A 14,742-nucleotide genomic window follows, 5' to 3' on the forward strand; every position below is an offset into this window, starting at 1 on the left:
AAAATAACGTAGTTACAGACTGTCAAATATATTAATTTTAAGCGAATTTCGCTTATTTAACAGCAGGACTATGAATATTATCGTCATTTTCTTGAGACACGCTATCGTTCGCTTACCCCACCCTTCCGCCGCGCCACGGCTCGCCGAAAATCAAGCGACCCACTGACTTTTGACAATATTTCTTATGCACTTAAGATTTTCCACAATTAAAATATTTTTATCTGGAAAGTACTCGGGTTGCCGGTTATGACAGTATTTTTTTGCCGCTACCAACCTAATTTGTTTAACAATAGGCCGTCAACTTTGACAGTCTGTAACTTCGTTGTTTATCAACGAATCTTGACAATTTTTTTAACTTAAAGCTCCTTTCATAAGTTTTCCGAATATGTAATAATATATAACTATATCACGCTCGTGCGTTGTATATTTAATTTTGCAGCTAAGGTTAAAAAATAAAAAAAAATCCAATTTACAAATTTGAAATTAAAAAAAAATATATAGATTTCAATGTATTATTATGAAATCTACCATGAAAAAAAATCAGTGCGATTGTGGAAGATGCTCCGCATCGTCCAGACTAATAATTAGTAAATTTGTTAATAAGGCCATAACTTGTAAACTGTTCAACTTGCCGATTCCAGATTTCGGGTGAGTTATTAGACAGCGATAAGGGATGAGAGGATGCTTCGCAGGTTATAAATGTTTAATTCAAAAGTCAAAAATAAAATTTTTCTGTTTATAACTTTTGATCTAATCAATATTTTTTGACGCTCGAGGGCTAGTTTTGTAGGTCTTTTGAAGACGAAAAGAAAGTACTGTACTATTTTCTCGTGGAAATGAACGGAAAAAAGTTATAATCGAAAAACGTGAATTTACGTAAAAATTATACAATTAACCACCCTGTAAACAATCTTCCCCCCATTTTTATGACTGGAAACTAATATGTTATTGACATAATATTTAGCATCTATAGTGATAAATCTGATATCAGAGTTACGTTAGCAGATCATCAAAAATGGCTTTGTCAATATTTTCAATTATAAAAAGATATTTGATTCCTAAATTAATAGTTACTTCAAACTTCTTAAATATCCTCTAATTTTTTTTTTGTGATATCGAATCCTCTGTATCAAAAGTCTTATGTAGAGGATTTCTCGTTCGTTTTATTCCTCCTTTTTTTTGTCCTTCGTTTCAATACTGATACTAATGTATTCCGGTCATTTACACAAGACTTTTTTTTGTAGAGTTTATGTAGTTAGGCCGGTATTAGACTATAAAAGATATTTGACATAGATCTTTTATAAAATATTTTTTTGATAATATTTCTTTAACAAAAGTTTCTAAGCAGTGTAGAGTAGTATTACACTGTCAAAGAACTTTGTATATTTTTAAGGAAATTGTGACGCTTAACAATTTGGTAGCCGAAACGCACCAAACAAACTTGCCTTCCGCCATATTGTTTTGAAACTGCTAAATATTTTATCAAAGGTAATCGCTTGTTGTTACTTCCTATAAAATATCTTTTATAGAAGATCTTTGTCAAATATATTTTATAGTCTAATACCGGCCTTAATGAAGTTGTTTATATCACTTTCGTAAGTGTTAACATTAAAAACATTAGTGAAAACATTATCACTTAAAGTAAATTTTTTGTTCTTTTACTTTCTGGTGCTAGCAAAAACTTTCAGTTTTGAATACAAATGCGATACAACTTGAAACATAAAATAAAAAGCTATTTCACCATAGGCATATAGGTGTTTATATTCACATTCTATTAATTGTAAGTGTTCTTCGTGACGGTAAAATATCGGCGTGTTACCGTACCATCTTCTAAGGCGCACGCGGCCGAGGCGATTTCTTTTACTTTCAACGGCTTAGCCGCCTGTGTGGCGGCTGGTCTTGCGAAAGCGAACAATATCGCGTTAATTAATTCTGCATACATGCGAGCCGGGCGAGAGCGATTGAAAACGGCCAGTCGTCGCGTCGTCGGGAGGACAATGCTCACAGTCGTTGATCTTATCGCTGGGTTTTCTTCTTTTTGCGGCCGATCGGGGCACTCTAGGCGTCCGTGTCCCACATAGCGGGTTCATTTTTCATGCCGCGGCCGACAGATAAGTGACCGCCTAGCTTGCAGTTAAAAAAAAACGAGAATTGCTCTTAAATTGCCCAACAGGCCTCGGAGTTAGGGATATACAGGGTGTGCCTTAAGCTGCCATCAAAATAAACAGATTTAACCATATGAGTAACTAAATAAGAGGGTTTTATTCTGTGTATTCTGTCGGCAGCAGCGGCAGAATACCGCCATCTGTAGCTGGTGCAGCAGACGACACACTCGGAAACCACAGACTATAAAATAATTAAAGGAACTGCATTGGAAAACACAATTAGAGTAACCATTAATTCTACTATCTAATAGATGTCGCTGCGCCATAATGGCGGTTAATTTAAATGTAACAAATACACAAAGAATAAAAAGTTTAATAAGTAATAGATCACAAAACAGCTATTAATAGTTTAAGTTAACCATTGAAATTAACGTGAACCATTGTGAACACCTGTTCCATGACCCATTACTTATGAAATACTTTATCACTTGGTTAAATGAAAAAGTTGAAGCAGTGATACTTAAATGTTTGACAAAATTGCAAATTTTAAAGAATTTGAAATAATTATTTACCTGACTTTATGTAAAATGCATTGCACAGTGACTTGACAAAAATTATGGTTAGATACATTTGTTTCGAAGTAATTGGTTTTCATCAGTACAATGTAATATACTACACTTATAGCAAATAACAATCTTAAACATATGCATTTTGGTTTTTTAAAAGGTGGAGGTGAAAAAGCATCCTAAATTGAAGTTTGACAGCTCGTACTATGAAAATTCTGCAATGTTACGTTAACAAATTGTTTTGCTGAATGTTGGATACTATCTGAGGGTTCCGAGGTGATATTATTACAATTAATAGGTGAACTTGTAGTTGATCCTAAAAATAATGTTGGCACAGCACTTCCTATTACTGTTTTTTAAACACTGGTCTTCACAAAAACAATGATGTGTTTGTTGGAGTAAATTCTGATTTACATAATTTTCAAACTGATTCTATCCACAGTAATTGTCTGTCTTTTGTAATTCTGAAAAAACTTTTATTTCTATAGAACGTACTACAGATATTCATATAGTAAGAAATGTTTTTGCAATTTGGAGCACAACATTGACGTTTAGTTTTACCAGGTAAACTCATTTTGGATTAAAAAAACGAATAAAAAACTGTAAGGCAGTTCAGACGATTGATTCAATAAATCCCTTATTATGTTAATCTAAAACAAAACAAATTTATTAATGTATAAAACGCGGCAACCTACCTGAAGTTCCTGAAGATAAACTATAACCTCAAACATTCACACACACATTGAAATATTTCAGTAACGCATTCTATTTCTGTTGATTGAAAGCTTGGAAATACAGATTCGATATGTGGTTGCAGATTTCTGTTTAACAATTTCCATAAAGGACGATGTTTTGCTGCAACAACGTGAGATGGCCTCAGTGAATGCATGTTCGATCCGCCCTATCCAATAAAAGCCTCTTATTTAGTTACTTTTATGGATTTAACTAAATTTATCTCTATCCTAAGTTGTTTCCTTTAGCAGCTAAATTGTATTGAAATTTGGTACACTGATACTTCCAAATTGATGTCATTTTATGACGTAGTAAGCGAAGTAATTCGATCAGTAGAATGGTGAACAATTTCCCGTCGAACTAATATGCTGATAATTTTGTCGATGATCAAACTGTAGCGTCCATTTTTTTTCTTACTAAGATGTCTAGATTGGTTTAGCTTAAATTCTTCTTAGTAAGCTTATTTTATTTTTCTTCTAAGATATCATTTTAGCCAACCCCCAATAAAGTACAAGAATTATCTATAATTTCCTTTTTGTAAAATTTAACATAAATAGAATTATTTATACAGGGTGAGTCAGAAGTAATGGGTCAACAATAAGCTGAAGATACTAGACACCAAAATATTATGTTTGAGCTCATCATGCTTTATACGAATGTCGCTGGTTTAAGAAATACAGGGTGTTTAAGGTTTAAATTTTATTTTGAAATTTCTCAATAATTGAGAAAGTTTTAAGCATAGCTCAACAGATAAAAAATATATGTTTTGATTTACCTAAATATTACGGCAAAACTAGCGCCCTCCAGGAGCAAGGACAAAAGAAGCTTCAAATTTGTAATTCTCATACCAAACAACCCAATACTACCAATTTTCAGAGTCATGCTATTAAAACTTTCTCAATTATTGAGAAATTTCAAAATAATATTTATATCTTGAACATCCTGTATTACTTAAACCAGCGACATTAGTATCTCCAGCTTATTGTTGATCCATTTTTTCCGACTCACCCTGTATAATAAAAGTCAATTAATAGCAGAATTTAATCATTTAATAACTAATATACTATTAGTTAAATTATATGACCTCTCAGAAGTCCTCATCTGAATCCAAGTCATCTAAATCATATGAAATGGAGTAATTTTAAATTTTTTTAAACAAATTGAAACTTGAAATCCTGACATTCTTGGATTTCGCGACAATATTCCTTGATAACTTCAATATTCTAAAACATTTGGGTACTTTGCTTGTGATCACATTTTTAAGAGTTTGAAAACTGGCACGAATTTTCATAAATTTTTCTTATAAACGTACAAATAAAGTCCTTTGTCATTGAATCAGGCTACTATTTCCCACTAAAACTTTATGATAAATTATCTTATTAAAGACGAGAAACTAAAGAAATATTCAACGTGTGTCGCTAGCAATTCAAAACTACGAATGTAATAATTATTCAATGTTTTCTGTAATTAGTCAGCTAGCAATTCTAACGATTTTGATGACTCAGCGTGCAGAGACAATTACATGCACAAATAACGCATATGCTGTCTTTTTTTTAAGTAAGCAGTAATAAGCGATACTACTTTGTGTTACAGTGTCTAACAGTTTGAGTTACGAACGATTTTTAACGTGGAAAATTTGCCAATGTTTATTTATATACTAGATTTGAGATAAATGGGTTAGCGACGAACTATCTGTGTGGAAATATTATACGCTTAAAATACTTATTAGGTCCATTTTTTGCACGGTTTGATTCGATTGATAGATTCAGCTGAAACTATGTGCGATGAGTGAGGACACCGTGCCAAAATTGATGAAAAACGGTTTGTTATATACCAAAATTTCTTTGGCGTGTCTAATAACTTTTTTTTCTCTAATTCATATAAAAAGTAGCGAATTTAAGAATTTTATGTAACACTGGCAACACTGCATAGTTGCTTTCCTATTTAGAACAATTTGTGTTACGCGTAAATACCGCAGTGAAGTTAGCAGTTCTCAACTAGTCCCGTATTTATTTTTAATTTTACTTTATTATTCTTAATTTCTACCCGAAAAAATATTCTACACAGTAAGCTGTACCGCTGGTTAAGATGACCCAAAATTACTTACCAAAAAGCAAAATTCATTAATTTTTAAACGCACAAGTACAAAACAAGCTACAACATAATGCTCAAATCCACAGCCATTCTCGATGCACGCGCACGACATCTTCGAATCCAATTTTCGCGCACTCGCTAGAAAACATCTCGTGAAAAGGAAATAGTGGTAAGCAAAAAACACTCAGACACGGTCCAATTCCAGATACCAACTGAATTGTGTATTGGTGGAAAGCCGTGGTCGCGCCGTTGTCAAATTGCTCGATATGAACTTTATCGAATTTTAAATATATTACAACGCTAATTATTTTTTAGAATTAAGCATAAAGAAGTTCAAAAAAGTGATAAACATTGTATTTTATGGCATTCTGTGCACGCAGTTGTGTCAATATTCCTTCATTAATCGAACTTTTGTAGAAGTTGGAGATTTTGATAATTTTTTCTCGGAAATGTTTGAGTTTAGGGCCCATGTCATATAAGTTTTTTTTTGTTTATTTTAACGTATTCTACCGTCTGTTAAAATTAAGGCAGTGAAACTTCTCTAACACCCTGTAGAGAGAATAGACTGGTTCCATCAAGTCTATTATAGATTTTATCAGCTTTGCCGTGGAAATATGATACTTTCAATGTTTATATTAATTATTGATATAAATAATTTGTCTGTATTTGTCTCATTTTTCATTGAATAAATATTCTTATAAACATGTTTTCCATGGCAAAGTTGATAAAATCAGCATAGACGTATCTGCTACTTTTTAATTTTTTACATATTGTCTTACATCTTTTGAAAGAAAGATACTGAAAATGTTTTTTTGAGTAAAAGTTGTCCATAAAAAATATTTAGGAAATTGGGAAAAATCAAATCTTTAACCATCATTTGTGGGTTATGTGGACCTTTTATGTACACATTTAAGATTTCGAGTAGTTAATAATGTGCGAGTTTTTTATGTACAGGGTGTTCAGCGTAAGGCCATACTCTTTGAAAATTACTTTATTTCGACGTGATTCCGTTTCATTCTCCGTTTGCGTTTGGTAATTTCGATTTTTCTGTTGCAGGTAACAAAAGAGGAGCTAGCCAAATTAGTTCAAGGTTTCGAAAAACAGGACATCCTCACATCGTCAGGCGTCACCTTAGCCGGCAACAGATACATATACCTTTCCGGCACAGACCGCGTAATTAGGGCCAAATTGGGGAAAGTAGGCGTACATTGCATGAAAACGACACAAGGTAGGTCCAAAGATTAAAAAAAAAAGCTTCCGCTAAGTGTCCCACAATGTCTTGCGCTTAAATAAACCGCGATGTTTGCTCCTGACTCCTGACAATGGTTAGCAAATCGCGTGTCTAGTAAATTGACTGAAATCAGAAAAAAATAAAATGTTTTACTATTTGAACCTTCAGTAGAAATTTATGAGTGCATATGCCGATCAATAGCGGTAATAATTAGTAGGCCGTGGTATAGAAGTATTTCAATACTGAAATAAAATCGAAAATTAAAGAATTCCATCCCTCATTAAAATAAATCATTAATAATGGATATTCCTATAATTATGTACGTCCTTTAATGTGTAGTAATAGTCCAAAATACTAATGACATCACTTATTCATCAATATTCGTGTCACAATAACAAGAACCTACAAATATCTGTTCGGAACGAAATCTTGTTATTTCCTCGGATTATTTTCGTGGGTCGTTCGTTCATTCATTCATTTATTTTGTCCCGATATGGCGAGGTGCACTGTCACACGAGGTCGATGCTGCCAACTGTGCACGAAACTTACAAAAACAATTTTTCATATCGGCTGCCAAATGACGTCATCGAGTAATGGCACCGATCAGGATTACCGTAGGGAGTAACTGGCCTGCTTGTTTATTTTCGGAAACGATTTTGAGGGATATTTGGAATATCTGGGCGGTTAGGTAACGGGCGTTTGTTTGTTCGCCGGCTGGATCTGGGTTGGGAGCGTTGAGGCGAACGTAAAATTCCACGGTGTTGTTGATAACTTTGGTTGTATTTATTGGAATCGAGAATATTAGTTTCAAGTGGAATTTTGTATAAAATGTACAGACACCAATGTAGTTTGTGATTTTCATAATAATTTGGTATCAAACTTTACTCCCAAAACTTTAATGTTTTGGACGTTGTTTAGGGGAACACCTTCAATGCAATATTTATAATGAAATTTACCTTTCAAAATCTGCATTTGTTTATATTTTTGAACAATGTACACGCGGAAGAGATACATTTTTATGATCACTAAGGGATGATGTAGATTTAAATACCTTTAAGTCAACGTCATTGATAGACAAAGAAAAATGTAAAGGGTCCAAATGAGACCGCTGTGGTACACCTGTCGCAATTTAGACATAATTCGGTTTTCTGTCGCTTCTTATTCCAACTAAGAATTCATTCATCCTGAAAATCTTTCGTTAAAACAAAAATTAACAATATTTTTGTTCAATATCGATATTTTTTGTGCAAGAACAACAGTAATGTCCACATTAGTTGTTTATAGAAAAATGTTTGTGATTAAATCTTTTCCATCGTCATTAGAAACTGGAAAACATTGAAGGATTTGTAAATGAATATTAAATACGTTAAATATTTTATACTTGCAAACTTTCGAAGAAAATATTGGGAGATAACGGAAAATGATTTTATTTAAAATATAAAACTAGCCTACTACATATACTGTGAACAGAAAAAAACATTTGAGTGGCCCGTACACTCTTCAGACCAGACTCCCATTGGGTTTTCTCTAGAATTATTTGAAGAGTACAAGGAACCTACCTTGCCTCTTTGATGTTAGAACGACTCTTTTTCAAATGCCCAACAAAGCACTTCCGTCGACCATAGAAGGAGCGTCGTCGCGACGGTTTTCCGTCGTTTGTGAAAACGCGTCGCGCGCGACTACTGGAATGCGGCGTGTGTATTTTTAATGCATTTAGGTCAACACACCGGTCGGCTAGCGTGCTGAGGACGGAGAGTATGAATATTCTATGCACTTTGCACTCCCTGCAGCTCGCTTTACATTGATCGATAATCGAACAAACTTTTGCAGTCTATAAAAAAAGCTGATTTACTAGTTTTGTGCTTACAAAGATATTCGTGTGCCAAAAAGTTCCATTTTGTTTCGAAAAATTAGTTTTGTATGTAAATCATTAAAAACAAAATGAAGATGCTTGTGTTTAATTATATATCTTCTGTCATATTTTATGTGGTTTACTTAGAAATTCAATAAAAGCTTACTAGGATAGTTCTAAAGCAATATTAGTTTCTTTGGGTGTATACAAATTTGGTGTTCCTTTTCTCTACCCTTCGGAGGTATGTCTTCCACATTACTACATAAATAATAAAATATTCAAATCTACCACCGTTATTCGCATTTTCCGCGTTGTTTTCCCGCAAATTTGGAGATCACGTCATACATATAGAGAGGAGATATGTAGAAAGCATGCAGAATACTGTGTAACCCGCAGTTTATTTCGGATTGTTTCGCGTGTCGTTGCGAATTTTGAGTATGTATGTGGAAATGGTTTTATATGGAGCAGAGAATATCAGAGGCGTTTCCCTTATTGACAACACTTTCCGAGTCCTCGAACCTTCGTATGTACGAGTTTTCTCGGCACCGGCTCTTTGATCCTGCGACGAGAATTTGCAGAACATCGGCAAAATGACTTGAATGTGATAGAAGCTGTTTTAAATTCAGTTGAGGAACAACCTACTATTTCTACAAGAACCTCGTACCTTTTCTAGGTCCTTGCTGGGCAACAATGGCATTTTAATATGTTAATTTCGTACTTTTAAAAAATAATTTATATCATTCATTTCATATATTAACATTTTACATTATTATTGACTGAAGTGAGTAAGAAAAAACATAAGTTTCTAAAGTAGTCGATACAACCGTTTATTGATGATGTCTTGTAAAAGGAAAATGTTTAAATTTGGCAACAACGCTTTAGGCCGACATCGAGTTGGCTTGGGAGGCGTACCAATGCCGCCAGCTGTCAGGAGCGATCCGATTTTTAACCGCATTTTCATGTTCTACTCATTTTTTCCTATCGTCCCTTAAAATTCATGACATAACTGAAACATGTGTCGAATTTGGCGTTAATCGGTTCTGATTTCAATGATAATAAAATAGAAAATATAGATGTTGATGGATTGAGTTTTGTTATGTGATCATAAACTTAATTGTCAAACGTTTCCTAATAACATTTTTTGATACACCAAAATGGTACCTTATCTGCAAAACAAAAATATATTTTTTTGCCCCCAACAAGACACTTAATTTTTAAGAAGTAAAAATATGTTACAAATAATTTTTTAATAAAGTAGGATCGTTTCGCAAATTATGAAATTTCAACTGGAAACTATTTTTGTTACAATTACAGTTTAGGCTTAGACGATTAGTTTAAATGTTGAAATAAAAATAGATTTTTTTGTCCTCAACAAGACACTTAATTTTTAAGAAGTAAAAATATGTTACAAATAATTTTTTAATAAAGTAGGATCGTTTCGCAAATTATGAAATTTCAACTGGAAACTATTTTTGTTACAATTACAGTTTAGGCTTAGACGATTAGTTTAAATGTTGAAATAAAAATAGATTTTTTTGTCCTCAACAAGACACTTAATTTTTAAGAAGTAAAAATATGTTACAAATAATTTTTTAATAAAGTAGGATCGTTTCACAAATTATGAAATTTCAACTCAAACAATTTTTGTTACAATTACAGCTTAGGCTTAGACGATTAGATTAAATGTTAAAATAAAGATTAGCTATTTATGTTTCATGACAACTATTGAATTATTAATTTTTTAAAGATAAAATAGCTTTGTACGTGGAGCGCAAATGGCTTTATCTGTCTTCCAGACTCCCAACTGTCCCAAATGGCTACAGTAAGAAGCGAACACAATGTTTTTTATTGCCAGTGTTGCAAGAAACAACTACTCCGCGGGCTATATGCCCCGACCGGCATTGAATTATACTCGCAACACTTAGTGCAACAGCTAGGATCGTTCGTCAGTTGCACGGTACTGGAAACTGGTCCATTGTAAAACCTGTGTGATAAAAACGGACGAAAACTCGAAAAAATTCGCAAAAAATAAATAGAATTTTATAGCGCCTATTTTATATCAACAAATTCAACTGCTTTTGCCGCTATTGTTATAAAATAAAATATTAATTTGTGGTTTTAAATAATAAAATAATTTGACATACCTTTTGTTACAACAACTGTTCAAAATTTTGTCCACCGACGTGTAAACACATTTNTTATTATATTATTATATTATTATATTATTATATTATTATATTATTACTTAGTTTACTTTATAACACAAACGCTTTATCATAATACAGTTGATACGAGTTGCTATACACGCAAGCCATTTTTGACACTACTAAAAAAACTATTGTAAACACTATCGCAACGACGATTGTAAAATCGGATTTCAGTATTCGGAGTCGTTGAGGCGAATGACGCTAGAGACTACAGTTGTCCAGCTATGTACTGGTTGAAAGTACTACAACTTCAATAATTTTTATTTTTTCTACTACTAACTAACTAAGGATTTTACAATTTTTTTTAACAATATTGACTCCATTTCTCATGCCGCATCTATTCCCAATTTTTTTTGGATAAGTTGTGAATCACCCTGTACCTAATTAGTGAAATATTTCTTCTCAGCATAAACTATAAATTCTACATACATAATTGTGTTTATGAATCGGGAATGTAGGGAATGTAATAATAAGAGTATTATCATGTTTTTCGATGTCATTTTTATCCAACTCTTTTTCGAAGACGGGCTCCTGCCGATCCTATTTTACTTCTTACATTTTGTACTTGAGATAAAGTTAAATCCTAACAAATATTAGAATAATTCCTACTCTTATCAAAAAATCGTCGTTCGATGCTTCCATAAAGGATTTACCCTTCTGTTCACAGGTTCACAGCTAAATACTCTGGATTTAGGCCCGCATCCAACCGATTACTTTTTAAGAAATGCTATTAATTTAGAATATTTTTCAGTATTTACGTTCTTTTTTTCACAGTCAGCCAAAGGTTTTAAGCGTAATAGACAGTAATAGATACAAACAATATAGTGTCTTAACCACTGTGTATTGTTTATGTCACTGTCTATGACGTTTTTAAAAATCAAATATTTTTAAGAAATGCACAGTTGTAGATAAAGAATGCACGTAATACTTGTGATAACTGAACTTTTACCGCTGTTATTATGTAATATAATATTATTAAATTTCAAGAACCTGTATAAATATATTTTAGACACAATCCATCGAAACTATTACATTTTTGCAACTTCCTACAATTCCAACCATTTTTATTATTTTTTGTTCTAATTATTATTAATTTAAAATATTATTTCGGCGTTTCAATTTGTCCAATTCATTTTTTTAAATTCAATTCCGCAATATCGTTTCATGAACAGCCATCTCAAAAGTAACTGTCGTCCAGCGATTATTGAATCATTTATTAATTTATTGGTAATTATAGATTTATGCTCGTTTCTCATAAACGGTAATTACACTTTTTTTTTTCATTGCAACAATTTCCATTTATTTTTATTAATTGGTACGTTACGGTAAAGATACCGCCCACTTCAGGTTTATTTTTAAACGTCGTGGTCATTTATTCACGTAGCAGGTGTCCGCTGTTGAATTTAAAACGTAAAGTGAGTAGAAATATTGGAAAGAACCGGGAAAGTGGATTGTTAGCTTCGATCAATATGTTTTATCACCATTGGAATAATACACCAGTTTTTAACATCACGTAAAGTTACCAGAATATGCGAAATTATAATTTTTGTTGTTAGGTTCGAAATTGTCAAAGTTAACGACCCTTTTTCCTTGTACCGTTGCTTGAATTTCATGCTCGGCAGTTTTACTGTTGGCATTCGTGTTCATGATAATTACTGGGAAGTAAAAAATGTTCCTGGACAGACAGAGATGTATTGGGCGGTAAATTGAAGCCGGATGACATTTGTTTTTCACCCTCCCACAGCAGTTTTAGGGAGCGTTAACAGAGATGTTAAAAAATTCCTCTACTAACAACACCGTATCATTGAAAATATTTGGGTTCTAATTGTTTTAATAAACAAATGCAGAGCGTCCATTTTCTTCACAAATTAAGTAAGTGTTTTTTTTGCAGCCGTCGTAGTATCCCTCTATGAAGATCCAATCCAACCCCAACAAGCAGCGTCAGTGGTAGAAAAGCTAGGTGATTACTTGATTACCTGTGGCTACTAGAGGTGAGTAATTTTTTTAATGTTTATACTTTGATTTTCTTATTTGTTAACAATGGGGTTCCCTAGGGAGGCATATCGGGCCCTATGTTGTTTTTCATTTATGTAACGTCTCTTAACATTGCCTAATGTAGTAGAGACGCCACAGGGACTGTAATTGGACCCTATGTAACGTCACATTTATAATAGTTTCAAACAGAAACATTCTTTAGAATGGCGACTGGATAAGCGTTTTTTTTCTGTTTGTTTCAGATAGTGTGAGCCGCTATAAGCAGCCTTGCCGTGCGGCGACAAATATAATTATTAAAGTTGTATTTTTTTCAATAATAACAGCGAAGGCAATGTGTATATCGAGTGCATCATCAGTATATAAAGTTTTTCAATACAGGAACATTGTTTTCCTTTATTAAACTACTACAAATATATGTTAATGCGGTCAGCTCATTGATTTACTTCATAGTGAACAGTGTGGATTATATTATAAGCATCTCCCCCATCCCCGTCTTAGGATTTTTGATTTTGACTACTTCAGCCAAACCACGGATGCTTATAAGATAAATCACTTTCGCCCAATCATATAATTTTTTGACTGTGGTCTCATTTACATTGTTTTTTTTTTTAAGAATATTTAGGATACTTTAGGTAGGACGATTTCCAAAGGCCACGCCTACCTAGCGAGGCCTCTGAAAATGCCCGTATTTTTAATTTTAATTATAAATTTAAGCATTTCGTGTTAGCTTTTCTTATACCATTGCTATCTCTAAATATTTGATACTGAGAACTTACAGTTTAGGGTTTTTTAATAAAAAAATCTCTAGTCCCGCTGTTTCTATTCTTTTTTTTCTCCTTATTTACATCCCCCCCCCTCACCTCCAGAGCTTTGTACTGTAATAATGTAACATGTTGGATTTGGAAAAAAACTCGTATCGAGTGGGGTCACCCGGGTACTCGTTTTCGTTCTCCGTATCCGTTAACACCTAAGTTTCCGTGGATATATATGCCAGAGTTAACGGATATATCCGAAAGTTACGATATAAATTAACGGATCGCATTCGCAAATTAACGGATCCTATTTACCAATTAACGGATCCTAGTTCTGGATTAACGGATCATATTTCCGGATTAACGGGTCACGTACTAATTAACGGATACGCGACGGGCGCGAGTTGGGTACCTGCGGTCTTCCCAGGGTCGAGATTTGCCAAAAGTTGATTTGAAAGCACAAAACTAGACCTAAGTAAAGTGTGTTCCATAGAAGAAGGTAAATTTACGATCTTTGCCGGCACGTGGACCTCGGGTGTACGTGCCGGCAGACACGTCATTTAAGCAGCTTCTACTAGATTTTTTATTTTGGCGTTTTTTTTTTCTTTACCGCTTCATGTCGATGAATAATCTTGCTATGATTGGTGTGACCTAGTCCTATGTCTATTGGAAAGTTCCAGCACTAGTTTTGTCCAAACACACACGGTTTGTTGATCGGCGAATACTTTGAAATTTGTGATAAGTTCGTTAGATTTAGATTTCCAATATTTATTCTTCCTGATACTTATGACTAATACACCAATCAAAACTTACTCGGAATTAGGCGAGGGTCTACGATGGGGACCTTCGCGTAATTTCTCGTAGGGTGCTGTAATGTTGTAATGCGTTAAATGCTCAGATTTTTGTCTTTGTATAAGACATGATTTTTACCTCTTAATTTAAAAATCGGAAAGTAGCTTTGTAAAATTTCTGATATGATTCGCAAGGGATATTGTGTATCTAAATGAAAATCATAATAAATTTGTATTATAAATTTGGTATGTTTTCTTTTCCGCCCCGCTCTCCTGATTTCAGCCTAATCGATCAATCGATTTTGTGTGCTAAAAATACTGCTTTGCCTTTAAACTTGATTTGCCAAAGATTGATTAAACATTGAATGGTGTACAGCAACATATGAAAAACTCTTTGTCTTGTGAATTGGTCTCGAA

General features: G+C 33.4%; 1 protein-coding gene across 1 annotated transcript in view; it reads left to right on the forward strand.

Annotated features, from left to right (window-relative positions):
- The window catches only part of LOC108904532 (profilin), a 47,626-nt gene extending 34,024 nt beyond the window's left edge, over positions 1-13,602 (forward strand). The window contains exons 2-4 of the mRNA XM_018707128.2: positions 6,554-6,725; positions 12,679-12,778; positions 13,025-13,602. Of these exons, the coding sequence (XP_018562644.1) occupies positions 6,554-6,725; positions 12,679-12,776 (270 nt within the window). The 3' untranslated portion in view covers positions 12,777-12,778; positions 13,025-13,602. The remainder of the gene's footprint in view (positions 1-6,553; positions 6,726-12,678; positions 12,779-13,024) is intronic.
- Positions 13,603-14,742: the final 1,140 nt, after the last annotated feature.

This window comes from Anoplophora glabripennis, unplaced genomic scaffold (genome assembly GCF_000390285.2).
Source record: "Anoplophora glabripennis isolate ALB-LARVAE unplaced genomic scaffold, Agla_2.0 scaffold112, whole genome shotgun sequence".
In the NCBI taxonomy this organism is placed as follows: domain Eukaryota; kingdom Metazoa; phylum Arthropoda; class Insecta; order Coleoptera; family Cerambycidae; genus Anoplophora; species Anoplophora glabripennis.